At 38.2% G+C, this 27,509-nt stretch overlaps 2 protein-coding genes and 1 long non-coding RNA gene across 5 annotated transcripts in view; 1 reads left to right on the forward strand and 2 right to left on the reverse strand.

Moving 5' to 3' along the window:
- Positions 1 to 1,249: 1,249 nt before the first annotated feature.
- On the forward strand, positions 1,250 to 3,559 carry LOC149105769 (uncharacterized). Its single transcript, XR_016201399.1, has 2 exons — positions 1,250 to 1,779; positions 2,574 to 3,559. It is a non-coding gene; the product is annotated as an uncharacterized LOC149105769 (long non-coding RNA).
- A 1,706-nt stretch (positions 3,560 to 5,265) lies between these two features.
- Positions 5,266 to 26,101, reverse strand: LOC110066320 (uncharacterized). Its single transcript, XM_089271250.1, has 14 exons — positions 25,969 to 26,101; positions 24,548 to 25,380; positions 23,043 to 23,413; positions 21,865 to 22,612; positions 21,012 to 21,108; positions 18,333 to 18,582; positions 16,510 to 17,316; positions 14,170 to 15,403; positions 13,224 to 13,328; positions 12,494 to 12,750; positions 10,605 to 10,872; positions 9,497 to 9,755; positions 8,069 to 8,756; positions 5,266 to 6,754 (listed from the first exon to the last, which is right to left on the reverse strand). The coding sequence occupies exons 2-12, from the start codon at positions 25,323 to 25,325 to the stop codon at positions 9,733 to 9,735; spliced, it is 4,938 nt and encodes a 1,645-aa protein (XP_089127376.1). The 5' UTR covers positions 25,326 to 25,380; positions 25,969 to 26,101; the 3' UTR covers positions 5,266 to 6,754; positions 8,069 to 8,756; positions 9,497 to 9,732.
- Positions 5,266 to 27,509, reverse strand: part of LOC149105770 (uncharacterized) — a 66,456-nt gene continuing 44,212 nt past the window's right edge. For all 3 annotated transcript variants that reach the window (XM_089271259.1, XM_089271260.1, XM_089271258.1), the window contains one exon: positions 5,266 to 5,878. The gene's annotated coding sequence lies outside the window, so the exon portion shown is untranslated. The remainder of the gene's footprint in view (positions 5,879 to 27,509) is intronic.

The following is a 27,509-nucleotide window of genomic DNA, read 5'->3' on the forward strand; positions in this document are numbered from 1 at the left end:
AATCAAAAGTGAAAGAAAAAGGAGATAAATTAAGTCACATTGTGACAGTGCGGCTCCTATGTACACTACTGCTGATAACTGTAGCGGTGATCAGTACCGTAATGATTCGATTTAATTTAGCGCCCGAGGCGCTTATTTACTCTTGGTACCTCAGAGGAGGGCGCTTATTCGAGACAAGGCGCTTATTTGGGACGGGCGCGTATTTCTTTTTTGAGAAACAACCGAATGCTCTAAACAAAACTTTAATACGGTATTTATTAAAATAAAGGAACGATAGCAGAAACTGTAACAAATATACGGCAAATATACCGTAACGTTTGAAGGAATTATGCAGTCACATGGAAATAATAGTTGAGAAACTCAGACGAAGATCACTGTTTTTGTAATGCGGCATTACGTACCTGACCAGTCAAGGAAGATGAAGCTCGGTTGATACGTACTCTGAGGGCGCTGTAATATTATAATATTAGAATAGGGACGCTTATTAGAATGGAGGCGATTATTAAAAAAAACACAGTCAAAGGGGGGGCGCTTATTCGTAAGGGGCGCTTATCGGAATAGAGGGGCTAAATCGGATCATTACGGTTCTTCAACACGAATGTTGACCCCTAAATGATAAAACGACCACCCCATCACGGCCATATCGAAGTCACCCCTCCCCCCTTTGGAACTTAACGCCTATCGAGGGCCACGGCCCCTTACCCAGGTCTCTAGCATGGGAATTCATTCCAGGTTACGTTTACTGTAAACGGTTTCTTCCTAACTGCACTGGTTGCTGGATTTTGGACAAGCTTTAGGAAGATAGTTTCCGATAACTAATTCCATTTAACGTGTTGTCGGGTTCAAACAGTTCCTAGTTCTTACTGAATGTCATTTAACTGTTACCACCGTCCTTCAAGAACTTTGAAGAGCATTTACTGCCCCATAGTCCGTCACACAGAAGGAAATGCAATTCTGCTTAATTTGTTGAGATTATACAGTGGAACCTCGATTTAACGAAGTGGCTGGGGACCGGCCAAATTTGTTCGTTAAATCGAGGGTTCGTTATATCGAAAACCTCGATATAGCGAATTTGAGGGGAACGACCAAACTGTTCGTTATATCGAGGTCATAGTTAATGATTGATTTGTAACACAGGTGACTTCTGTCACGCAATTCAATGCAATTTTCGTCACCCAGAAGTGCCACGTTTTGAGATGCAATTCATCAAGCATTGTGGCTTTCATTCTCGTCCTCAGTGCTACTCGTCTTAAAATGTCGTTGACGAGTAGCTCTGGAAGCAGCAAAAAATTCGAATTTTTTCATTGGGTGACAAAAAATGAATGCGCAGCAGAAATGAAAATTACAAAGCTCTACGCATTCCATTTTACTTCCGGCCCGGATGGCGGCACCTTCGCTCAGTTGACACAGGCGCGCTTTACGAAAAAACAAATGGTGACCTTTCCCGATCGATCCGAAGGAATCGTTAAAGTTTCCACGTAACCAAAGGAGTACGTCGCCTGTAACGATGTCATTCACGATCGTAATCATCGTCCTTTGTTGTAGCAGCGGAGAAGGTGGGAAGAAACGTTTAGAACTCGGAGAATCAACCAGCTAATACAACAATTACTTTGTCGCTGACCATACCCCAAGAAATCATAAAATTAAGTTCAAATCGGCAGTGGGTTTTAAGAAACGTTTGTCTTCCTTTATGAAAAGCTCAAAAGGAAACTTAGAGCCAGGTGAAAAGACGAAGAAATATCACTCTTGCTAAGCAAATGTGGCACTGGAAATGCGAAGGTGAGTGTGTTTTTCTCTCTCTGAAAGATCAAGGAGATCAGATTCTAGCAGTCCAAAATGTATTGATATTAAATTGCCAAAATGAGTCGAAGGTCCGTGTTATAATACTCTACTACGTACCTGGATGTTGTAGCAAATGGTCTGAACATGAAGTTTGGTTTGTTTCTTCCACATATTGTTATGTATGTATCTTTTACTATCTGTTAAGAAGCTTCTGCTGTTATAGATATATATAATATCTTTTTTTTTTAGCTCCCCTCTCTTTATTATTGAGACCTCCCCTATAGTCTCCCCCCCAAAAAACACGAACAAACCTTTTGTGGTCAGGCAAGAGTTTAGTTTGCTTTAGAGCCTTCAGCCAAATTTATTATTTTTTTTTTATAATTTACTTGTGGAAATTATGTGTAAAGGTAAATAACCATAGATAACCATAGCTGAAATTTGAGGCCCTTTCCTCTCTCCCCACTTAAGTTAGGAAGCAACTGCAACTAGCAAAACTTTATTCCGTCACAATAACATTAATCAGTAAATAACAATTATTTATCATTCATGCAAATAACTGTGAACAAATATAAGAGACAATTATTTATACATGTATAACTGATAACGAATCATCAGGACTAGTGGGTTTCCAAATGTAATGTGGGAATTATCTCTACTAAAAACAAATCAAACATTAAAGGTGTACAGAGTTACATTAATATCCCCATAAGAAAAATATCATAATCTTTTTGTTAGCCTTTGAAAGATAATTTATTTCCTGCCATTATTTACTATTCTTTGTTAATTTTCAGACCATAATAGTGCTACATAAATTCCTTGAAGGATGACCATTTATGGATAATTCAAATAGGAATGTTGCTCTTGCAGTTCAATAAATAATACTGAAAAAAAGGGAGATGGAGAAAGAACCATTGTTGATAGTAAAGCTATGTGGCTGATGTTCTGATCAACCACAAGACGTAGAAAGTATACATTGAGATTTGTTGTTGCACATGGTTGTATAACAGGCTGAAGAGCCTTATTACCATGAAGTAACATGAATTGTAAAAGAGCAATGTCATTGCATTGTTTCCCATTCATTTTGTTCATGCAGTTTCCTAAAAAAAAATCTTCCTTAATGTACATTGAGGCACACCAATATGAATCACTCTCTTCACAGCAGGCACCTCTACATGTATACCAATGCCAGATACTAATGTTATAGTTGCATCATTTTAGCTGTACTATATTTTTGGTAACACCATGTACTCATATGGGAATACTGAAATAAATTGGTGTCATTGTTGTTGTTGAAAGCACCGAAAAGATTAAGCTTTATATAAGCTGGTTGAAAGGTATAAAATGAACAAAAACAATTACATTGACAAAAGCAGTGGGGGATAGGGGACAAAATGGTGGAATAGCCCTATATCTAGTTTTGTAATGTCTACAGGCTTTTCTCAAGCCTGAATTTACAAAAACCATCATTAGATGCTCCAGATAAGCTAATTAAAATTGCTGCAGAGCCATTATGGAAGCTCCCAGCACACATATATAACCACTCGATAACAACTGGCATAGGTCTTTTATTTTTTTCTTGGCGTTTTTCTTAACATGGTTGTAACCACTTCAAAAGGCCAATTGCTACCCTATACCCTGGTTACCACACACATATTTTTTTTATTCTTTCCATAGCCATATGCAAAATAGATTTCTCTTCTCATATTTATTTAATTATAATACTGATGTAAATTAATTCTGTAAATAATGCACAATAAAAGTTGATCGATTGATTTAATTTGACAGTTTAATGATCTGTTGATTGTGCAAGACCCTTTTTTGTAAAAAAAAAAAAAAAATAGAACAGAATGGGGTTACTTGAAAAAATGAGGACATGAAAGATCATATGAAAGTGAGCACCTTTATTACATTCCTTGTAAGGAAACATGAGCAAAACTCCAATATAACAAAACTTTCCTGAGTTCAACAGATTTTTATTCTGCTGCAGCTTACAAACCTATGTAAATAACCAGGAAGTAACTAGTTCTTACCATTAAAAAATTTTCCCTTCATCTATCAGCACGAATTATATTTAAATCCTCTGGTCAGTGATGCAATTTCCACGGCTGATTTCCACAAACGCTTCCGTATGTCCATAAACAAATTTTACTGTGTCATCGATAGACGTAATACATGCCGTATCCTGATTACTTTGCTTGAAAGCTTTCACAACTGCACCTCGCTCTTTAAACTTCTCCTTTTTATCGAATATGAAGAGAAGAAACAACAAGAACACAGCTATCGATTCCTGAATTTTTCTGGACGGTCCACCACAAAATGCACCGCGAAACCCGTTGGTAAAATATTACACAAGCTGGCAATCGTGTTTGAAGCGGCGACGGCATTTAAGGCTGCTTTCTACTCTCTTTTTAACTCTAAATCACCTAACTTCAGCGAAGTGAAAACACATGTCAGCGTTCCGATCTGTTTACATCTGAAGAATACTCTCTATTCCTCTCTCCCCTCCCTCAGGATTAGTTTCTGAGCATGAGCAGATATACAGGCCAAACTTACGCATGCGTTACCTGATGTCCGTGATTTACGGACATCCGGTAATGGCTGCTACCAGAGCCCTCCGTTTCTCCGACCACGTGACCAAAAGAAACGGAGGCTCTGGGGACGAGAATAGGTGGCTTTCAGTATCAATTATTTTTACTTTTGCGCAGACGCACAGCTTTTGTTTACAAAAGAGCGACACTTTCAGAGTAGCGATTTTAAAATGTTGCAACAGAGAGGTTATACAGAAAATTGTCTATGTAAACAAGGAAACATTGTAATTCGTTATATGGAGGTAGATTTTACGTTTGGGCGTCCGGATTATGTTCGTTATATCGAAGGTTCGTTACATCAAGGTTCTAATCAGTTCTATTCCATACATTTTACTGTAACTTTGGCCGGGACATAGAATATCGTTCGTTATATCGAGGACTTCGTTAAATAGAGGTTCGTTAAATCGAGGTTCCACTGTATACGACTTAAAAGAGTCTCTCTGGTCTTTCCATAAACATTGTAACACGGTTGGTCGTCAGTGTGTACCCAACTTGCTTAATGTAAGCGAGTCAACCATCCGAGGGCCTCTTAATATGAGCCCAGTCAAATGGGCGACAATAGCTCGCTTCTAAGATCTTCCATTCTTTTCTTCGTAAAAATTTTGATGTGTTCATACGAGAAGCCGGGCTGACCCGGCTATCAAAAGTTTTACAAAGAAAAGAGCTGAGAAGCAAGATCTCGGAAACCGAGCCACCACCTCGGTTGACCAGGCTCATATGAAGAGACCCCGAGACCAGGGAGGTTAAATGCGCCCAAGCCCCACCTCCTGTACGGTCCCTGGGGAGGGTAGAACAAATTATCGCTTTGTTACATACCCTCCTCTTCTCTGTGGTGCTAATGTCTCGCGCACTTCATATTCCCACGAAAGGCTCGCTTTACCATGACAACCCAACGCAAAAAAAAAAAAGATTTAATAAATACCCCCTTTAATTACAATCTTTCACAATAAAATCTGTTATTATTCACTTTGCTGCAATATTGAGAAGTCTTAACATAAGCAGTCTTTGGTATTCAAAATAGAAGTTTAGAAAACGTATACATACAAAAATATCAGTTGAAAATAACAAATAGATAAAGCGCGTCTCCAAAAATGTAACAATGCAATGTGTAAGTGACACGGTGTGTGCTCAACGGAGCGGCCTAATATTTACTATGTACCAAAGTTATCTTGTCAATACATTTCCGTAAATATTTAGCTCCGTGCTATTAAATTATACCTTATTTACGCTCTAACAAATCAATACATGAAGTTGAGGGACTCAATGGGGTGAGGAGGAGGGGGAAGGTGGGTAACTCTGACAGTTCACGGTTAAATTTTCCCGATTTTGACGATTGACAGTAAAAGTTTAGGGCTTTTGACGGTTGACGGTTATTAAGCCGAAATTTCTTCTTTGAGTTTAACTTAATACTAACTCTTGTGTTTTTTTTAAGTATTACCTATTGTGTTTTGGAGGTCGTCTTGGTATTTCACGGACAAAATGAAGTCAAATTTTGCATACTCTAAGACCTCTACAAAATAGCTAATAGAAATTACGCGCACTGATTGGTTAAAATCGTGTCTCGATAAAAACACAGAACTAGCACGAGCTGTTGACGTAATCATTACGTCATTAATGGTAATTTAAAGATTCTTTGAGAGTCAGAAGTCCGTGATGAGCCAATAAAATAGTGAGATTCCACAGACCTTGAAACCATTTGACGGTTAACATTGAACTGCCTCTTTTTCGGACGTTTTACAGCAAAAATTGCAGTTTTTTGGACGGTTTTCGGTTAAATTTTGGGCTGTTTGACGGCTGACGGTTAACCCCATTGAGACCCTCGTAGATAGGGCTGCATTGTGAGCAAGTTCATTTGTTAAAGTATATATCTTTATGTACAATCTTCTAATCCAAATCTCAGAATGAGCATCCGTTTATTATTTTCTATTCTAAATCTAGTATTGAGTATTCTTTCTTATTATTTAAGATTCAAAGGAAAATTTGTCAGGAAAGTCATGGGGGTAAGAAAAAACTGATCCCTCAAAAAGAAATTTGACTGAAACAAGGAATTCTCTTTCCTAGCCTGCGAACAGGCCCACGTTTGAGCAACACACGTGCAAGCAGCAAAGTTTAACCTCGTTCCCACGGTCCCCCTCTCTCACTCTTGGTAGGAGGACAGAGAGACCCTGAGAACAACAGGTAGGCTGACTTCCTTTCTGCACCAGACTCCTCGCTCGCTGACTCCCACTTCGCCGCTCACGCGTGTGACTCAAAGGTGAGCCGGCTCACAGACTATTTCTTTCCTGAAGATGAAAACCAATGCAGAGACTTCTGAGAGGGACTGGAGGCTAACTGGAGCTCTTGAATTTACCCAGGCCACTGCACCGACTTCTAACATTTATTTGCTGAAATGAAAACACAATTTTGCTGTGTAAGTAATGCAACAGAACTACACGGGAAATATATCACATTAAAGCAAATAAGAAAATATTTTCCTTCTTCAAACCATATTATTGTCTTACTTAATATCCCAAATTTCTTAGAAGGACGAAATCCTGTTGTGAATTGAGGTTGCCATTTGATCTTTAATTAATTTTGACACAATGAGGAGAGTAAATCCAGAATCATCAGATAAAAGATGACAAAAACTCAAAAGATTTTCATGTAAATGCTGCACCAGGAACAGAACCCTGTAAGAGAGCTGACTTGTCTCCAGTCTTCTTCATACAACACGTGGCACGGCACAAGGGAAAAAGTGCGAGGGGGAGCAAGGGGCACCCATCTCACCTTGCGGTTCCATCTCGCACTGTGCCGCTCACTGTAGGAAGTTGTATGAAGACGAATGGGGACGAGTCAGGTAAGAGAGCGCCCACTAAAAGCTGTATTTCTGACTCGATAGCAAAACAAACCAGCATCAGCTGTTGACCAAATGATCATGTAGAATTTCTTCCTCTGGAATTACGTTTGTGCATTTCTACATGTGTATCAGAACAAATCAAGATCTTGGTAGCAGAGGGTTGTCAATAGTAACTGTTCCTGAAGCTGTTACTGACCTGACTGAATTGGAGGAAATTGACTTGCCAGATAATTATCTGAAAGAATTACCAACAAGTATTAACAAGCTGAAAAATCTGAAAACGCTGAGATTAGACGAGAACCAGTTGAGAGAACTTCCTCGAGCCATTGCTGAGTTGAGTAACCTGATCGTGCTTAGTGTGAGTAACAACCAGTTGTCTGTTCTACCTTCAAGGAACTGAGGGGACTGTACTTGAGTAGTAAACAGTTGACTAAATTGCCTAATGAGATTGATGAACTGAAGAAGCTGGGATGGCTGGATGTGAGAATGGAGACTGGAGACTGGACTTGAGTAATAACCAGTTGACTTCACTGCCTGATGAGATTGGTGAACTGAATGGAAGGAGCTGGTATGGCTGAATGTGAGTAACAATGAGCTGACAGTTTTATCATCACACATAAAACATCTCAATAAACTCTGGGTACTGTGGTGGGGTAATAACCAGTTGACTACATTGCCTGATGAGATTAGTGAACTGAAGTTACAATTGTTATTGGAGACGGCGTTTTAGATCTTAGTAGCCGAGGGTTGTCAAAAGTTCCTGAAGCTGTGTCTGACCTGACTGCATTGGAGGAACTTGACTTGCCAGATAATTATCTGGGAGAATTACCAACAAGTATTAACAAGCTGAAAAGTCTCTTACGGCTGACATCAGAGGTGAACCAGTTGAGAGAACTTCCTCAAGCCATTGCTGAGTTGAGTAACCTGACCGTGCTTCGTGTGAGTAACAACCAGTTGTCTGTTCTACCTTCAAGGCACTGAGGGGACTGTACTTGAGTAGTAACCAGTTGACTATGTTGCCTGATGATGTTGGTGATCTGAAGGAGCTGGTAGGTAGTGTTATATGAAGGGAGTAAAAAGAAGCTGACAGTTTTATCATCACACATAAAACATCTCAGTAAATCTCAAATAGTCCTGAATAATGAACTTGAGTAGTAACCAGTTGACTACACTGCCTGATGAGATTGGTGAACTGAAGGAGCTGGAATGGCTGGATTTGAGAATGGAGACTAGAGAATGGACTTGAGTAATAACCAGTTGACTAAATTGCCTGATGAGATTGGTGAACTGAAGGAACTGGAAAGGCTGAATGTGAGAATGGATTACTGGAGACTGGACTTAAGTAATAACCAGTGGAGACTGGTAAATTGAATGAGCCCATAGTATTGGATGTGGGTAAAATCACGCTGACAGTTTTATCATCACACATAAAACATCTCAATAAACTCTGGGTACTGTTGTTGAGCGATAACCAGTTGACTACATTGCCTGATGATATTGGTGAACTGAAGGAAGTGGAAATGCTGCTTGTAACTGGAAATCCTGTAACACTGGAAGAAATGAAAAAGGGTGTGAAAATACAGAAGAAGATTTGAAGCCAGGCCTGGCACAAAACAGTATGTGTGTAGAGCTGCACCTCTCCGGGATTCTTTTCAAAATTTCTGATGAGCATCCCTGTCTTTTTTATATGGGAGTCTCACTCCTCCCCAGTTCTCACACCAAAACAGTGGCACAAGAAAAGAGAATTTACATTTAGATTAACAAAATAAATGAGGGACTATCTTTTCTTTTTACTGCTTTTTAATGCTGGAAATAGAAAAAATTATCCGTGTTTCTATTGAGCTATAGAAAACTCATGAAAGACTGAAAGAACTCAAAAAGCACTCTCCTAATCTTTCACCTGTGTTTTTATTCAACAATTAGATTATGAGCTTGAGATTTCAATTGCATGATACTTGACAAGGGCATAGTCCGAGTGAACTAACACCCAAAGAAATCAAGAGCAAACAATCTAATTGTTTTAGTATAAATCTACTAGTTGTAGAAAAATCTATCTAAATCCTTTTCACAGGCACCTTGAAAATGCAAAGAACCAGCTGGCATTTTGTCAACAAGCGCACACTGCCATGCTACTCACTATCAACTGAATAGATAGTGAGTAGTATAGCCAGTCAGAGAACAGCATTTGCGATAGAACGCTCGTGTACTTAATAAAAGCACAGAATTTTTTGTTCAATGTTTGTTGAGGTCTTGCATGTCAAAAAATAAAAATAATCATAAAATAACTTACATTTTGTTAGCACCAATGCTTCCAAGTATGAAGTTCTTGTGTTACCTTTTGATGTTGCCACTAAACAGAACACTCATGTTCACCAGCAATTCATTGAACAATCTTTCCTTTGGCTAATTACTATGAAATCTATTTACTACCAATCTTTGTAGTTCTACTGTCCTGCAATTCTTTGATGGTTTTTAAATTGAAGTTTGAAGCTAAGTCACAAGTTGCTTTATTGTCAAAATTTGATTCTAATCAGACTTGCTCTGCAAACCTGCAAAGAGAATAAAAACAAAACTGAATAATCAGATACTACATGTAGTAGCAGCTATTGAATTGTTGTTCAGCTCCACTTGACGGGAGGCATTAAATCATTCTATGATGATGAGAGTGCAAGTAACGTCCCTTGAGCAGTTTGGTAAGAATCATAGAACATAAGAAAAACCTGATGATTGATAACATTATGCAACACAGAGGAGGATAAAAAGTCTACATCTTCCAAACTTATTTCAATCTACTCACAATGTTGTCAAAATCCCTGTTATAATAAAGACAGTATTATATCAATATTTTCTCTTGATCTTAGTTGCAAGGTCTGATCAGCTGATAAGCCATGTAGGAATCAGAAAACTGTGTTTCAATATTTACAAGCATTCAATTGTAATCATAAATTAGTGTTATACATGGCTTTGGCTACATTTGTTAAATAAATTAATGATAATTCTCTTCAATAAAACAAGCAATTTACGTTCCTAGGAAACATACAAATTTGTTTATAATCACAATAAAATTATAAATCTCTGAAAATGAGGAGCAGTTTACATACTCAGGAGAAATATACGAAATGATATACAAGACAAACAGACTTAATGTACACAGTGTGAAGTGGTAAGCTTGGCCTTGTATGAGTTGAAATGATATACATTACCAACAAACTGTCTTATAACACAGTGTGATGTAGTAAGCTTTACCTTGTATGAGTTGAAATGATATACATTAATTACCAACAAACTGTCTTATAACACAGTGTGATATAGTAAGCTTTACCTTGTATGAGTTGAAATGATATACATTAATTACCAACAAACTGTCTTACAACACAGCGTGTTGCACAAAGCCTCACCTTGTTTGGGTCGCAGGCTGACGTAGTGGACTTCATGAACATGGCCCAGCACAAGTGGGTTGGTGCTGCTCACGTGACCATCAGGCCTGATAGTAAGGTCACGGTGATTTGACTGACTGCTAATCACGTCAATGTATGTTTCATAGCAATTTGCAGTGGCATAGAGAGTCACATGATCACCCCATGTGCCATCTTGCTCCATGTTTGTAAGATAATCAGCCCATGATCGATATCCATCAATGAAGTTAAACAGATCTGTTCCATCTGGCTGTAAGAAGAGAGAATAAAAAGACTAACTTTTAATGAGGTCAGTAAAGATGGATTCTATCAAGTGTGATGACAGACATGTCCCTTTCTAAAGTAACTTGTATAATGGACAACCAATATAAATGATGAAATCATTTTCACAGCAATTTAAAGACAACTACCGGTAATCAGATCTCTGAAGAAATTAAATTGAATTCCAGCTTGGTCTTGAGACAAGTAGCTCTACAATTTTGCTTGACCTGTCAAGTCTTAGTTTGCTCTTTTAATGATTTAATTGGCACACAACTTGCCTGATCCCTTGCCTAACGGTGAGACGGAAAAATTGCTTGCCCAGAAGTAGAATCTACTTGTCCTGAATGACCGGACAGCACTTTTTTGATCTCTGCTAATGTGCGGGTCCAGAATGTACAGTACCGTATTTACCCGTGTATTAGTCGATCCCATGTATAAGTCGACCCCCAATTTTTGAGGCCAAAAACTAGATTTTCTTAATTTCCAGGTAAGAATTTCTTGGAAAACTTATCTTGTATTTCTTAAAATTATCTTTCAGCTACCACAGATATGTAAACAAATCACAGCATGTTTCAATGCGCAGTTTTAAAGCTTATTATGGCACGTATACGAGCGTTTTACCCAGTTTAGCAACACATGTGCATGCAGACTTTTCGATGATAATTTTTGTAAAATGCTCACAAAAATCAAACGTAAGGATTTCAAACAAGCCTTTTTAAGTGTGAAGAGATTAAAAGTGGCTTTACAAGACAGGCAAAACACCAAAGAAGCTCACGACTTTCAGAATGACGCCATAAACAAAGTGCAAAGCGTGTGTTGGGAACTTGGTAGTCAAGCCTTGAAATCGGTCAAGTATTGGTACAGAAGTCCTCGCACTCGTAGCCTGCCAGGTTACCAAGCAGAGAAGTTCCAAGCATGAAAGATATTTTCTCAGAGCGGCTTTACCACAGCTTTATTTAAAGGAAAAATATTGGTTCTTTATGACAAAATTGAGCCAGTGAGTGTCTACAAGATCCAGGTTAAAATTTAACGAATAAATGTTGATGCATTTTAACTTGAAGCTCTGATATGGAGAGACAGATCGCTAAGCGAACGTACGTTGTAAACTGTGCTGCCGCTTATCACATGTTTGTTAACATTGAAAGACAATTATTATGCTAATTATTTGACTGGCGCTTGGATCTCAAGTTTTGACCCATGTATAAGTCGAGGGCGAATTTTTGGACTGATTTTTAGGTCTTGAAAGGTCGACTTATACACAGGAAAATACGGTATATCCATACCTACACCAAAGAGGATTCTGAGGGGGTGGGGGGTCTCAACAGCCAAACATTTAAATGGAAAGCATGAAGCTAAACTGGAAATTCCAGGGGGGAGGGGTTGGTGGAGAGGGGGGTTAGAAACCAAATAACCATTCTTGGTGGAGGAATGGATATTTTCTGGAGCCACACAATCCTAGTATATGGGAATGCAAAATTTTCTACCATCTTAACGGATTCCAAGTCTAATTGCTGGAGTCTGGTGATGTAGAACACATTTTCCCGAGCCACATGTGAAGATTATTTCAACCAGAACATGTATGATGAAAAAAAAAAAGTTACTAAACTTACCAGTTTTGGGTTCTTTCTGAGGTGCTGCACTATGGATTGTCTTAATTCTGCATGCGAGATCTTGATTCCTTTCACAAGGTTCAGTTGTTCAGACAATGCATAAAACATGCAGTTCCCTGACCCTTCATTGTCAGAAATCACAAAGCCTTTGTCTGATGCAATCTTCTCCAACTCTGCTGATAGCTCAGTATTACTATTGACCTTGCTTACATGGCGTTGCATTTGCTGAAGATTCATGAACATTTGCCCAGGCAGATCTAAAAAGAAACATATATAAATTAAGGTTATTGCACAGGGGTTACTCAAAGGAACCTTTGGAAGGGAAAGCGACATCTGTTTCTTCAAATCCTATTTGAGACCAAAATCTTTCATTTTTAAAACTCTTAGTTTCCATTAACTGAGTTGGAAAATGGCAGTGTGTAGTATCACATCCACAGCCCCATGGAAAAAGATTAATAAATTCTTGTAAATAAGTTTTTAAGATTTCCATATAAAAGAACTATACCTAATTCCAACCTTAAGTCAATTACTAACAAAACATTTACTGTAGAGCAACATGACAAAATCTGACCACCTTTCAAACCAAAACTGCGGAGAAATCAGACCCTTTGGCTCCCACACACCCATATAGCTCATTTCTGAGAGTAATGCCTCCCCCTGTTCCATTCAATGTTGACAATGTTATTCCAGAAAATATTGCTTCATCCTAATATTGTTGCTACATGCTTACCTGGGGGTAGTGAAGATTCACTAGTGATCTGTGCCACTGCAGACTCTGCTGAATCACTAATCTCACTTGTGGAATATGCTTCATGACTTACAGGTTTTTCTGAAGCTATGACAAAGTTTTAATCAAATTAATCCATCTGTCCCCACACCCCACCAGCTTCTCTCCATGCTTCCCGTTTATAGCAAGACAAAGCAACTCTGTTTCAACCCCTAACAGCTCCACCCTAATTTTTGAGTATGTCTGCATCCACCCGACTGGAAAGTACAATTTCTTTTATCAAAAACTTGATAAAGAACTAAAAAACTTCTTAAGGGAAAGTAAAAAGCACACTTAAACTCAGTCCCCCAACTTTTCAGAAGGACACCTTTCTGTACAGAGAAATGGCCTTATATCTTATCTTTGCTCGAACCCCCACCCTAGGCAAAAATTGAACAAGAAATCAAAAGTAGGTACGCAATCTACATTTACTGTTCATAACTGTAGCACGAAATATATGTAAGTGCTTGCATGTTTTAAGGAGTCCACGTACAAGCCAACAGATTTTATAGTAATGTTTTCTGTACATCAAGCATGCAGCATCTTTGCCTTTACGCGATCATTGACAGTTTTGGCATCTCACAAAACATGAAGTGATAAAGTCAGTTATGGTCATATGTTATTTGGGGTTGCATAACTTAATTTCATGAAGCAAGTCACTGACTTTGTTCGGTGCCAGCAAGAGTTCTTCGTGACCATAGAACTGTGCTCTGGTTGACCATCAAAGATAACAAGTTTAACAGACTGAGGTGAATTTCAATAATGTTCATAGCCAATTAAGAAGTTCACATGATGACTGCATCCACTTAATAGATGTGACTACTTAGTGGAGGGCTGTTTAACAGAAGGACGCTTAACAGAGGGCTGCTTAATAGAGTAATTCTTGATCATAACAATATAAGAACCTTACCATGAACCAAACTCCACATCTTATCAACAAGGGCTTCACACTGTTTCTCCCAGCTGAACTTCTCTTCATAGGATGTCCGCAGTCTTTGAATCTCTTGCAGTCGCTCTGTTCTGTCTTTCAGACGTACAGCTCTAATTGCCTTGGCCCACTCTTTAGGATCAGCAGAATCCACCACAAATGGCTTGCCTAGTGGTAGAGTGCGCAGTGTATCTCCAAATCCTGAGTTTCCACTCACAAGAATGGGAAGACCAGCAGACAAGGCTTCCAGTGCAGTTAATCCAAATCCCTCTGTCCTGGATGGCATAATGGCAAGGTCAACTTCACAAAACAACTCTTTCATTCTTTCATTGCTTTCTATGAATGTCCGGACAAACAACTGATTTCTGGAGATTCCACTTTGCAGCAAATTTTCAGCGACTTCCTCCTGTTTCCCTTCAGGTGCCCCAACAAACACCAGAAAACAAGAACTGTCTTTCAGTTCAACTATTGCTCTAGCAGAAATGTCGTATCCCTTGAGACTGAAGTCTTCAGGATCACCACGGCCAAAGGTCAACACCTTAAATTTGGCACCCTCGTTTGTTGCTTGTCTGATGTCTGAAAATTCACGGAATGTGCCAGGAGTCAGCTGAATGATATCTTGGTGTTTCTTGCAAGAGCGCAGATAAGAAGAGTATGCTGCCTGCAACTTGGGTCCAACTGCTACAACCGCATCTGCCAATTTACACAAGTCTACTTCGGTTCTGTTCTTCTCTTCACCTTTGGAAATGGCCTTTGGATAGTTTTTGTACATTCCAAGTTCTTCAGGAGCAGTATGCACTACTTGCAACCACTTACAACCATGCAACTCTCTAATGACCTGGGCTTGTTTACCAAGCTTCCCTCCATGACCCACTATGATGTCAATGGCAAGGTCTCTTGGTGGGAAACTCAGCCAGTCAAGGGGGTCATCATAGCCTGGACGTCTCTCTGCTTCTCTAATGGACACTTTGTGGCTTTCAGCAGTCCTCTTCCCTTCTTCAGAACAGGAATATTGTGGGACTAAGAGGGTGACATTTACTTGCTCGTGCTGGGCCAATTCTGTGGCAAGCTGTCTGTTTATGGTTGACAAGCCTCCTTTAGATGAATCCCACTCACTGGCCAATAGAGTAACACTCAATGCTGTACCTGATTTCCCTTGATTGTCTTTTGCAGGTGCATCTTGTGTAGTGGAAACTCTGGCAGAAGGACTCAAATCCTACAAGAGAACCACACCTACAATTAAAGCTGGACTCCAGATCAAGGAGTCCAGGTTTGAGACTTGGCAGGGTCACCGTGTTGTGTTCATCGGAGACACACTTTGCTCTCACAGTGTCTCTCTCCACCCCAGTGTATGATTGTGTACTATACTGGGCATGGCAAATTTTATGCTGTGTGTAACGGTGCACTGGACTAGCATCCTCCAAGGGGAGGTAAAAATACACCTATTGCTTAATGCTACAGGAAATTAGATGAACTCTACCAGTATGGGACTCTTTAAGCCTGATAAAGACTTTCAAAATAAAAGACAATGGGTTTACAACCAATCAGCAAATAATGTTCTGTAGCATTTTAATGATTATTTTCAACATTAAACAGTCAATTTTAATCTTTTGTGATTTTTATAAGTGAACTGGCCTTTATCAAATCATTTCTCCAGAGATATAATTGAACCTCCAACATACATAGCATTGTAGTAAAGACCTGCAGGCAAAATAAATCCTAGGGGTGAGGATTGAGGAGGAAGAACTACTTAAGAAAGGGGCAGTACTCAAGGAGGTCAAATCCCTCAGCCACTAAACATTTTTCTCAGAAAAGGTGATCCTTTCAGATTCCCTCCATACAACATGGTACCTAGGGAGGGAGGGGATTACTCAACAAAGTTTTATAATGGGAGTTGCTACTAAACAAAGTGGTGCTCCTTTGACATACTACAGTAGACAAAAAAGGAAGGTTACCCCAACCATTTGGACTACACTGGTAGATATCCTACAGGAACCTAAAACAGGATCCCAAAGGATCTTGTGTAGGGTCCTAAAGGAGTTTTTGCAGGATCTCTTTTAATTCCGCAGCATCCTAACTAAAACACCATTCCTAGTTAGTATCCTAATGAATCCCACCAGACCATGTAAGATCCGGTACATTAGATTTAACTCGTCGTATTCTTCAACTTGTGAAATTCCTAACTCCTTCCACACAGAGCTCGCTCTATATTCCATTATAGACAATATCCCTTAAACCCTAAGACGACACAGGGATGGCCACTTTTTGTAAAGTAGACTGATTTTTCCGTCAAGTATATTATAGATCATATAAATCACATACCTGGCTTGTTCTCTTTAAGAACCATTTCTCCAGGCCATGGACAGTGCGTACTTTGTCCCAGAACCTCTTCTTACAGATCAGTGGTTGATCCTGTTTTACTGCAAGAAGGTGGAAGCACTCCTCGTCAACACATGACATTCTTCCATGGTTGGAACACTCTTGATTATCCTTATCTCTCCCTTGATGACAGTATGGGCAGGCAACACACAACTCACACTGCAGTCCGCTTAGGTATGGCAGTTCCTGTGACAAGGTTTGCAAAGTTTTTTCTACAAACTTGCGCACTTGTGTAGCTAGTTCTTCTGACTTCTCTGCTGACATCTGATGACTTTGTTCTTGTAAATTTCTTAGAACAATCTTCACAAAATTCTTCTTACAAATGAGAATGAAATGATGGAGTTGTTTCCCAATAAAGAAACAAGCTCCATTTTGGTAAAGCTTTGGCTCCTCCATGGGCCAAGTCTTCTTACAACACCAACGAATGGTTTGCGACACAAGCTGTGAGAACAGACCATGAGGGACAAAGCCATGCACAAAGTGGAGATACAAAGGACAAGGATCAGTGTGAAATGGCTCTATTTGACAGAAATCTTCAGGTGATGGTTCAAGTTGAGCTGGTACAAAGTACTTTACGTCACTTGGGGAGGGTGAGAACTTGGCAATCAAACCAAACTGCTCCATCATGTTCAAGATGTCATTTTTGATAACACCTTGTTGAATAAACTTGGAAAAGACATGATCGACATGTTCCATGCAGAGGATGCCGTTTTTCTTCAGTTCATCCCAGTACTTGGCGTGCACAGGATCCTACGAAAAATCATCAGAATGACAGTTGTAATTACATGCATAAAGCTACCTGGCTACTTTAGCCACACTCGAGGCTAAAGATTTTATTCACAATGGCATCCTTGTAAGTACACTTAGCAGTCTCTCAAATAAGGAATGATTTTATGTCAAAACATGTAACAGTTACTTATTAAAACCAAGATTCTGGAACATACGTTCATTTTAAACATATACTGAGAGATGTTTCTTCATGTAGTACTGACATTCCTAGCATATGATAAGTTTACTGAGTTAAGTCCCAACGTAGATATAACAATACAAATATGACAAAATATTTAAATCACCTCCACTCAAACATGTTGCATTTAGGCAAACATCGCACATGCATTCTTTACGCACCCCTAACATGTTAAAACGAGTTTTTGCAAAAGCATTAGCCTTTGTTATTCATAACCAATATTCCTTTTGTAATGCATTGCTATGGCCAACAATTAAGCAGGACTCCAGCTCAAACAAAGCCGTAATTTAAGCTCAAACAAACTCAAACAAATGCGCGATTCCACGCTAAGCAAAATTCAAATCAAAACACAGAAAATTAACAAGCACAGTTGGAAAATACGGCTTTGTATCTCTTCCTCTGAAATAAGGTGTCCTGGTGTTGACAAGATGACAAAAAAAATTGAAAACGTTTGCATCAAACCATCACTAGTTAGCCCACAAATTTGAACCTGTTGACACCCCTATACAATTTGAAAATATTTACATTTGATATTTGGTTTTCCTAACTTGGTGATTAATCAGTTAATTTACAAGTATCTAATAGGCACTGCATCATGTAGAATGATATCATTTTCTAAAGGGGCCAAATTAATAGAAAGATGAACAAATGCATGTTTGTGTATATACCACAGTGTACATACTGTAACTTAATGTTTTTCAGCTATACAAATATTAAAAAAGTGACAACAACCACTTGAGGAAAAGATCAGGTAAAGGTTGAGCACTGCAATTTCTAACATTGAAATTATTTTACCTACCATTTCATCAAAGTGTGGAATGGTTATCAGCTGCTTCAATAGGTCAATCAGCCACTGAGCCTTCAGAACAACTGTACTGCGATGCTTGATAATCATACCAAGGCCATGGTAGAAACTGATCATGCCAGCAAACTCATCTGCATCTTCTATAAAGCAGTGCTTTTTGGCATAGCTTTGGAGTTGCACCAGATTTAGGTGAAAAATCTGTTTGGCAATCAAGGCTTCAATCACCTTTTCAAACAGAAACCATCTAAAAGAGATCAAAGAAAATGAATCACATTACATGACAAGCCATTATTTCTACTATTCATCGCTGACATCAAGCTCCTGTTTAAATTGAATAGTTTGTAGACATTATTAAGTGTACAGTTAATATGCATAAGGAACAAAATTGAGTGCATGCAATGGCAATTGATCATTTGTTTTCAAGAATCAAGGAACACTAATATATATTTTAACCCCTTAAGGGCCCATTAACTGATCTTTTCGAGTCGTTGCTAAGGAAAATTTATTCTCATAATTACAACCTCATCATTGAGTTATTTTTTTGTAAAAAAAAATACCTCTTAGTTGGCGTGTTGGGTATGTTATGGATGGGTCAATGGATGAGTGAGTGAGTAAGTGAGTGAGTGAGAGATGTATGTATGTCACACGAATCAGATTGGATCTACTATAAACAGTCAATCAAATTTCTTGTTGTAAAGGTAAATGGTATGTAAGAAGATTTGATCCCGATAAAGTTCAGAACAGCCATATTCATTCTTTTATAAAAGAGGAGGAAGTATTCATATATTGGGTTTACTTCGACATTTTCTGTGGGTTAGGCTAAGGATTTTAGTTAAATGAACAAGATGAGCCTTGAGGTTTGAAACAGTTCGTGAGTTAGTAGTATGCAAATGCAACGAGATATTTTTATTTTTAGTTACTAAGGTAACTTGATACTTTTGTTTTTCACAAGGAGTAAATTCAAGGTCACGCATCGTCGCTTCTAGCTCTTAGGACATGTTTTAGAGGGGACGAGACCTAAGATTTGAAACAGTTCTAACGTTTACAATAGTAAGTGTGGGTAACGATTGTTTTGTTCTTGTTGCACGCAAATATAACAAGATATTTTTGTTTTTTAGTTACAAAGTGTAATTTGACACTCTTGTTTTTCACAAGGGAGTAAATTCAATTAGAGCGGACGAATCGTCACCACTCTTTCCCACGAGATGTTTGCTATCTTTAGTAACAAATGGTAACTTAACACTTTTGTTTTTTATATGGAAGTAAATTCAATTAGAGCTGACAAGTTATCGGCTATTGTTTCCAGGATATTAAACAAAAAAGAAGCTTCCATTTCTGGACGGTTTTTACGTCTCTGCAGTAGCAGTTTAATAGTTTTATTTGATGACATTCATTTCAGTCCGATATTTTTAAAGGCAAAAAGTATGAAAACTGTTCCAATGTTCTTTTAAGACTGCGCGGCACCAAGTTAAAGTGCAATTTAATTAAATCAGACTTTCAACGTGTCAGAGGCTTTTTTCTCTTTCTTTCTATTTTCGGTGAAGTTGTGTTGTGTTGTGTGTGTAAAAAGGTAAACTTACAACTCGTATAATATGCAAAAAAGTCTCTAAATTTACTTGAGTATTTTTGAGCAAAAATTCCTCTTGGGGGTTGGAAGGGTATATGTGATTGGTGAGTGAGGGAGTTATGCATGTGCGCGTGTCACACCAATCACAGTGCGGGTTGTATCAAAGAACGAATCAAATTGCCTGTTAGAAAATAAGATGGTATCTACATTAATCTGGAGACGTGTCAAATTACTGTAGTTTGTTCGGTCAAACATTTTCTGGCTTACTATTTAGCTATCTTACCATGACCGATGTAACATCGCAACCACAAAAAAAAAAATGTCAAATTAACCAAATCATGCTCCTATCTCCAACACTTCACACCAAAATATAACTCTTGCACACCTTGTGTGCCTATGTTTTTTACTTAGTTCAGAGTTATTTCATATGTTTTAACCTTATTGGAAGTTACCCTACCAGCGTGCACGCAATTTACACTACCAGCACACTTTGGTAAGATCAGACAAAGTCACACGGAGTTAGTTTTCTCTTTTATTGCTCTTGTTGGTCTCTCTTTGTCTTATTTTGTCTTTGCTTGTACTTTTTTTACTTTGCATTTAGTGAAACACCAAGAAAAACATCAAAAATGTAAGCGAATTTGCAAGTTAATGAGTTGTTTTTATTTTCCGCACTCAGGCTGACATAAGTCAAACCGGAAGTAAAATTGCACTTCCTTAGCAACGTCCATGAACGTGCGCATGAATTGGTTAATGGACCCTTAATATGTCATACTATTTTCTCACTAAATGTTTATTACAAGTGTTTGCAATCTGAAATTGAAGTTTGCATTTCACAAACAGTTTGAAAAAATGCCTTTCCTAGAAAATGTTTGGTCCAGTTCAAGTCAATACTTTTATTAGAAACACTTTTACGGGTCACCATTGTTGGCTATAATAATTATTATTTATTCATTGCTAGTTCAACTTCACCTGCACATCATTTTCTGTCATTCCATCAAATTTAAGTTTTCTATTGAACACCACCAAAGTTGACCAAACACGTAAAGTATGTAAGTGCACTGCTCTAATCTTTATTTGCTACAATCTAGTAAATAATAATTATTTACCTGACTGGTATCTTCTCCCCCATATATGGCTCCTGTCTCAACACCTCCATGATTTTGTTCCGCAGTTCTTGAATATCATCTGTCTTCCCTTCTTGCTCTGAAAATAAATAACATACCTTTTCACACTGATCCAGTGTGGTTACACATAATTGAGATACACTGTATCCTTACAGTGTGGATGTAGATACCCTGTGATAGGTTTAAATTTATGAGAGCAAGCCAGAAAGACAGTCTGCTCTCATCTATGTCAAAATTCATTTCCACCATGGAAACTGCAGAAATTGGATAAATCACTGGAATCAAAAAGTCTGAAAGCCACTGACAGTAGCTCACCTGTAATAAAATCTCAGTACATACAAGGCAATTTAATTGTCAAACACATACATTTCTCAGTCACTTTTGACAATCGTATTTTAGTGTGCAAGAGTATTGTTGAGGTTTGAAATGTTCCTAACTGGCTGACCTTGCCAGCGGTGTATGTTGTATGTCTGATTTCCAAAACTGAAATAAACTGGAATTGTACAGTATTAAGCAAGCTCGCTAATCTTAAATCAATGAGTGCTTTGATTGAAAAACACAATTAAGAAATTCTCAGTTATATTAACTAATTTTCACACAACTGTTTTTGAACAAGAAGACTTTGCTAACTGCAACTAAAACTTATCAATGAAGGAAGACTTGCTCATGTACAAAAAGCTTACTAAAGACAAGTGACAGTCTGCATGAAACAATATAATAGGTAACTGAAATTGTGTATTATTTGTTCACTTAAAGTACAAGTTAAAAGTAAAAATAACTTGATAGTTATGACTACAAACCAATTGTACACAGCCATACATTAATATTTGAATACCTGTTTGATGTTTTTGTTCCTTTGGACCCTGCCAAAAGGCTCTCTTTATCCTATTCCAGATCAGTGAGCTTGTGTTATCAACGCTGAACAATGGTGGGACCACATGTTTCCTATATTCCTTCCCAGAAATCCTCTTCTTTATTTCTGATTTCATCTCTGCAATATCTTGAGGAGATTGTTTGTCAGCATGTGTGCCTACAATGAGTACCGGAGGTCGCAGATAGCGCAGACTACTCTCAGCACCAATATCTGGTTCTTCCTTCACTTGTGTAATACTGTGAATTGTAGCAAGCCAGGATAGCAAATTCTCCAGATTTGTTTCACTGTTTGGGTTTTTCAGAGGAATGTCACAAGTACCTTGTTTAACACACGGCTGAGCTAGGGCTTGTAATGGCTTGTTGAGATTGTGCACTAAAATATACAGTGCACGTGACGATAAGAAAAGAGGATGAGAGGCATAGTACAGCTGCTGTCCAGCAAAATCCCACACATCCATACTTACAACAGATTCTCCTTTGGTGATATCACTTTTGCCACGTTTACCTCTAACATACTTTAGAAACTCATGAACATGTTTCGTGACATCATCAGGAAGTGAAGTGACATTGATCATTACCTCAGGTTCATTCACCTCAACTTCACGTCCACATTCAGGCAAATGTTCACCATTGTTAACATGGGACTGCTTTGACACTGCTCTCACTTTTGGTGATGGTAAGGAAATTTCAGAGTCTACAATCTCCTCAATCTAGAATAGAGTATCAAACAAAAAGAATGATCAGGAATATAACAATTAAAAGTGCAAGTCACAGGTACTCAGAAAAAGACCCCAACTGACAGTTCCATGTCTTCCACACATCATGCATTCAGATAGAAATTTCTTCTGATTTAAATGCTCCTTCACTACAAATATTTAATTATAGTTCACTCACTCACAGGCAAGCATTAACTATCTAACTGAGAGAGGTGATCTGACATTAGTCCAAAGGTAGTAAAATGGAAGCTAACCCACAGCAAAGACATAAGCTCAGACTGTTTGTTACATGTTGCAAACTAAAACAAAACAGGAAGTGCATTTCTCTTAAATCCTTAGGTGATAGTTATACCTGTTTCTGCTACATTTGAGATATCTGCATTAAATATACATTGTACCTCTAAACATTTAACTTTATTCAAACCTTATGACTTCTGGGATCATTTCTGTCAGCCCAAAATTCTTTTCTTTCACACAATTTCTCAGCAACTATCCTTGATAAATCTTTAGAACACTCTAGCAATCCTGGTTTGTTCTCATGGGTGGAATGCCAGTTCTTAACTTGTTCAACTTCAATTTCACATGTTGAAGCTTGTACTTCAATTCCCTCAGTACTCTGTTCTTCAGGGTCAAATGGCAGGCCTAAGAGACTCTTCTTTAGACTGGTTTTACCAGCACGATCCTGACCAATTAGTAATATGCGACCACGGTAAACATTCACAAAACCGTCTCTTAGAGCCTTTTCATAAGCCAGTTGTGCTCTTTGTCCTTCTGCTTTTTGTTCAAATACATGATCTAATATAAAAATTCAAGAAAATATTCTTGTCAATTATTAAGAATTATAATTAAAGTATAGTTTATAATTCTTATATAAAGTTTCATACATGTAAGATAAATGTAAACTGTATAACATGAATATGGTAAAAAAATTAATACTTTTGTGTTAATGAAGAAGGAAATTTCACACCTTGAAAACAGGACATTTTTAACCATTTTGTACATTCCATATAAACATTAATTGTGTAAAAGTTGCACTCATAAATGAGCTGCATTTCCAAGTTGAAAGCTCAAAGTTTAAAAACATAGAGAAACTATGAATACAGTAAAAGTATTTCCATTCTCTGCTAATTTGAATTTATTTTTACGTTCTGTACAGTTCATAGTGAAATTATTAATGTAAGATACTCTTTTGGTTAGGGTTGGCCTTCAATTTCACTCAAAACTATTGAATCAAATACTAATAACCAAGCATGGAGAAAGAAGTATTTGGGTAGTACAATTACCAAATTTAATTTCCACAACATCAAGAAATTTTCATACTCCTCAACAAAATTTTAACAAATGTTTTTAAACTCACAAACAGAAACAAGGATGCCTATATAAATCATGCAGTTAAAATTGAACTTTCATCAATAACAATCTTAAATTAGCTATTATTTACTATAATTCTTCTGCGGCTAAAAGATACACCAAATGGTCAGCAGCACATTTCAAATGACTTTCTAAGTTAACCTACATGTACATGGTCCAATATTTATTTCATTCACTACACTCCTAAATGGACAAACGGTCGAAATATCTTTGTATAAGTAGCCAAAAACCTTGTTTTAACGTTTAAATACAGTCAGTGTGAAACAAAACTTCGAAATAAGTATAACTACACTCCTTGACAATTATTTTAAGAATGTTTTGCTACTCATGAACAGTAACGAGGATGCCTGTATCATGCAGTTGAAGTTAAACTTTCCACAATAACAATCTAAATAAGCTTCACAGATATATTAAATATACTTCTTCTAAAAGATACACTAAAATGTCAGCAGCACATTTGTAATTTTGTAATTTCTAAGTTAAACTACATGTTCCAATATTTATTTCACTCACAAGACATAAAATAAAATACAAATAATGAGCATTTCACATCTTTACCTCTAACATCTTTGGAAAACTTCATCTTATTCTGTAGCTTCACAACCTTTCTCATTTCTTCCAATGTTAGAGGATTACCAGCCACATTCAGCCGTTCCAGCTCCTTCAGTTCACCAATCTCATCAGGCAATGTAGTCAACTGGTTATAACTCAAGTCCAGTACCCGGAGTTCACTGAGATGTTTTGTGTGTGATGATAAAACTGTCAGCTTGTTGTTACTCACATACAGCCATACCAGCTCCTTCAGTTCACCAATCTCATCAGGCAATGTAGTCAACTGGTTATGACTCAAGTACAGATACCGGAGTTTACTGAGATGTTTTATGTGTGATGATAAAACTGTCAGCTTGTTGTTACTCACATCCAGCCCTTCCAGCTCCTTCAGTTCACCAATCTCATCAGGCAATGTAGTCAACTGGTTATCTCTCAAGTTCAGTTCCCAGAGATTCTTGAGATGTTTAATGTTTGAAGGTAGAACAGACAACTGGTTGCGCATCACACTAAGCCAGGTCAGGTTACTCAACTCATAAATACTGTGAGGAAGTTCTCTCAACTGGTTCCAGCCTAATCTCAGCGTTTTCAGATTTTTCAGCTTGTTAATACTTGTTGGTAATTCTTTCAGATGATTAAGTGTCAAGTGAAGTTCCTCCAATTCAGTCAGGTCAGACACAGCTACAGGAACTTTTGACAACCCTTCACTAAGCAGACGTAAACACCTTTCTCCATTCTTCTTTGTATAAATCTTCTTCCTCAGCTCCTCTGCTGACATTTTCTCCATTTGTATACAGTGATACTTACAATGGTTTGGATGCTTTCTTACTTCTGATAAGTATCTGAAAACACATGAAAACAAAAATTACAATCAATTCACGAAGCTTCCAGTAATTTTACATACGGGAGGAATCTGATAGAAAACACATAACAATTAGGCTAAGCAATTTGAGTTTATTAGCTGTCATATTTTGGCTAAACAATATAAAATTAGCAAGAATATCAGTATTAATATTAACACAGCATGCAAGAAGCTGTTATTGAATAGAATGATTAAATTTTGAGGACATTTTCAATACAAACGCCTTAGCTTATCGTCAGTTCCATGGAGCGATCGCTCTGCGTTCGTCCAACTCCGTTCAAAATCTTTACAGCTTCAACTTTAATTTAACAAGCTACCTTTTAGTTAACTTAACTTCCACTTGTGCTTTATAAGTACCGCTCGCTGTTTCACTACTTTTATGCCATAAATAAGGTGACAAACTTCACTTCAAAGTTTCTGTTTCAAGGAATTCAAGCCGAACTTGATCTCACCACAAGAATTCAGCTTAAATTGCTCATTTACACGCACCAGGCGTAAACAAGCTTAAACTAAAAGCTGGCCGAAAACAATTCACGTTAATTGAGCATCTGTACATTAAACTTCTTACCTTGGACTGCAACAGCAGAAAAGAACCGACTCCTTTCGTTGTAACTGTGTAGAAGTACTTTCTCTTTCCACACAGCCCCAAACAACTCCCTAAATAGCTCAAGATCTTTGGCTTCTCAAATGAGCCAATCATAACCAGGTGAGAAAGGGTGTGGAGCGGGAAAGGGAGAAGGAAGGGAGAGGATGAGGAGGAAGTGGAGGAAGTGAACGAAGAGGACCAAAGTGGTTCAAATCTAGGCCTTGGCCGATTGTGCTCCTAAAAGTGGCATATTATGCTACTAGCAATGATCGAAATTTTGCCAAATTATAACAAAATTATGCCAAAATTCCCAAATTATGCTCCTGATTTCCGAAATTATGCTCACAAAAGGACGTAGATTCTGCTCATAGAGGCACGCAAATGCGCAATAACGACACCAAATTATGTTTTTCAAATAAACTGTTGTTGTAAATTTATTTGTGTTTTATGGCAGTTTGTCTCGGCCATCAGCTGTTCAAATTAGGTGGTCGCATCTCTGAACCGTTTTTAAAATGCCTTCAACGACACGCTTTGCAAGAACATACTACCTAAATTTAATTTATTTCTATGGAAAATATACCACATTTACTAAATTTTATGAATTTATGCTCCAAAAAGTGCTAAAATTTGCTAATTATGCCGTGGCAGTGCTCGTTTTAAAAATGTCTGCCTTTTTGCTCCAATTATGCCAAAAATTACGCTAGCACAATCCGCCAAGGCCTATTCAAATCACGACTCACGGCTGACCACGAGAAAAAAAAAATTCACTGAAGGGGAAAAGTAATAGGTTTTTTTGTACCGAATATACCCTTTTACGCACAGACTATCAGAAAACCTCGCATGATTTTTTTTTCTTTTTTTTTTTTTTGGCCTTTTGACTGTGCAAGATTTTTTTTTTTCCAAGTGCAACCCTTTGCACGAATTTTTTTAAATCTGCTTTCTACCATATTCGCCTGCGCGTGGCGCATTTGCTCTGGGCCTCTATGCGATGATTTTCCCTCGCTTGGTGGGACGGTCCAGAGAAAGCACTCCAAAGCGTTGACGTTGATGCCTGCGCCAAGGCCTTTGAGGGATTCTTTGCAACTGAACGCTAGCTCTGACACAGTTCTCCATACAGCAGCCGTTCGAGCAGTCGGCTGTCTGGCATTCAGACAACATGGCCAGCCCATTTCGCCTGTGCTTTCTGTAAGAGGTTGTGTGCACAGGATGCTGGTCCGTTACAGGACCTCCGTGTCTAGAATTTTATCTAGCCACCTGATGTGGAGAAGTCTAAGAAGACAGCTCAAGCCGGGAAAGTTGTTAAGCTCTTTGTAGTTTGCCCCCCAAATTTAGTACAAAGGTTTAATGAGGGGGGTGAATAGATTTTCGGATCGACGGAGTTGGCCTTAAAAGCGCATGGATTGTGGATTTTTGCGGTAACTTGAGCGGATTCGTAGCCTGCGAACGCAGACGTATTTCCGGCTGTCGGACAGCCCCTCGGGTCGGTAGTGCCCTCCGCTCCAAAATGTCAGTCCAAAAAGAGG

This window comes from Orbicella faveolata, unplaced genomic scaffold (assembly GCF_042242905.1).
Source record: "Orbicella faveolata isolate gen_17 unplaced genomic scaffold, um_ofav_v1 contig_34, whole genome shotgun sequence".
Classification (NCBI taxonomy): domain Eukaryota; kingdom Metazoa; phylum Cnidaria; class Anthozoa; order Scleractinia; family Merulinidae; genus Orbicella; species Orbicella faveolata.

Coding starts and splice junctions, on each gene's coding strand:
- LOC110066320 (XM_089271250.1), bottom strand. CDS start 25,325: ATGGAGAAAATGTCAGCAGAGGAGCTGAGGAAGAAGATTTATACAAAG. Junction 18,583..21,011: donor GGGGAGAAGATACCAGTCAG/GTAAATAATTAT, acceptor GATCTCTTTTAG/ATGGTTTCTGTTTGAAAAGG. Junction 10,873..12,493: donor TCAGAAAGAACCCAAAACTG/GTAAGTTTAGTA, acceptor CTCTTCTTACAG/CCAGATGGAACAGATCTGTT.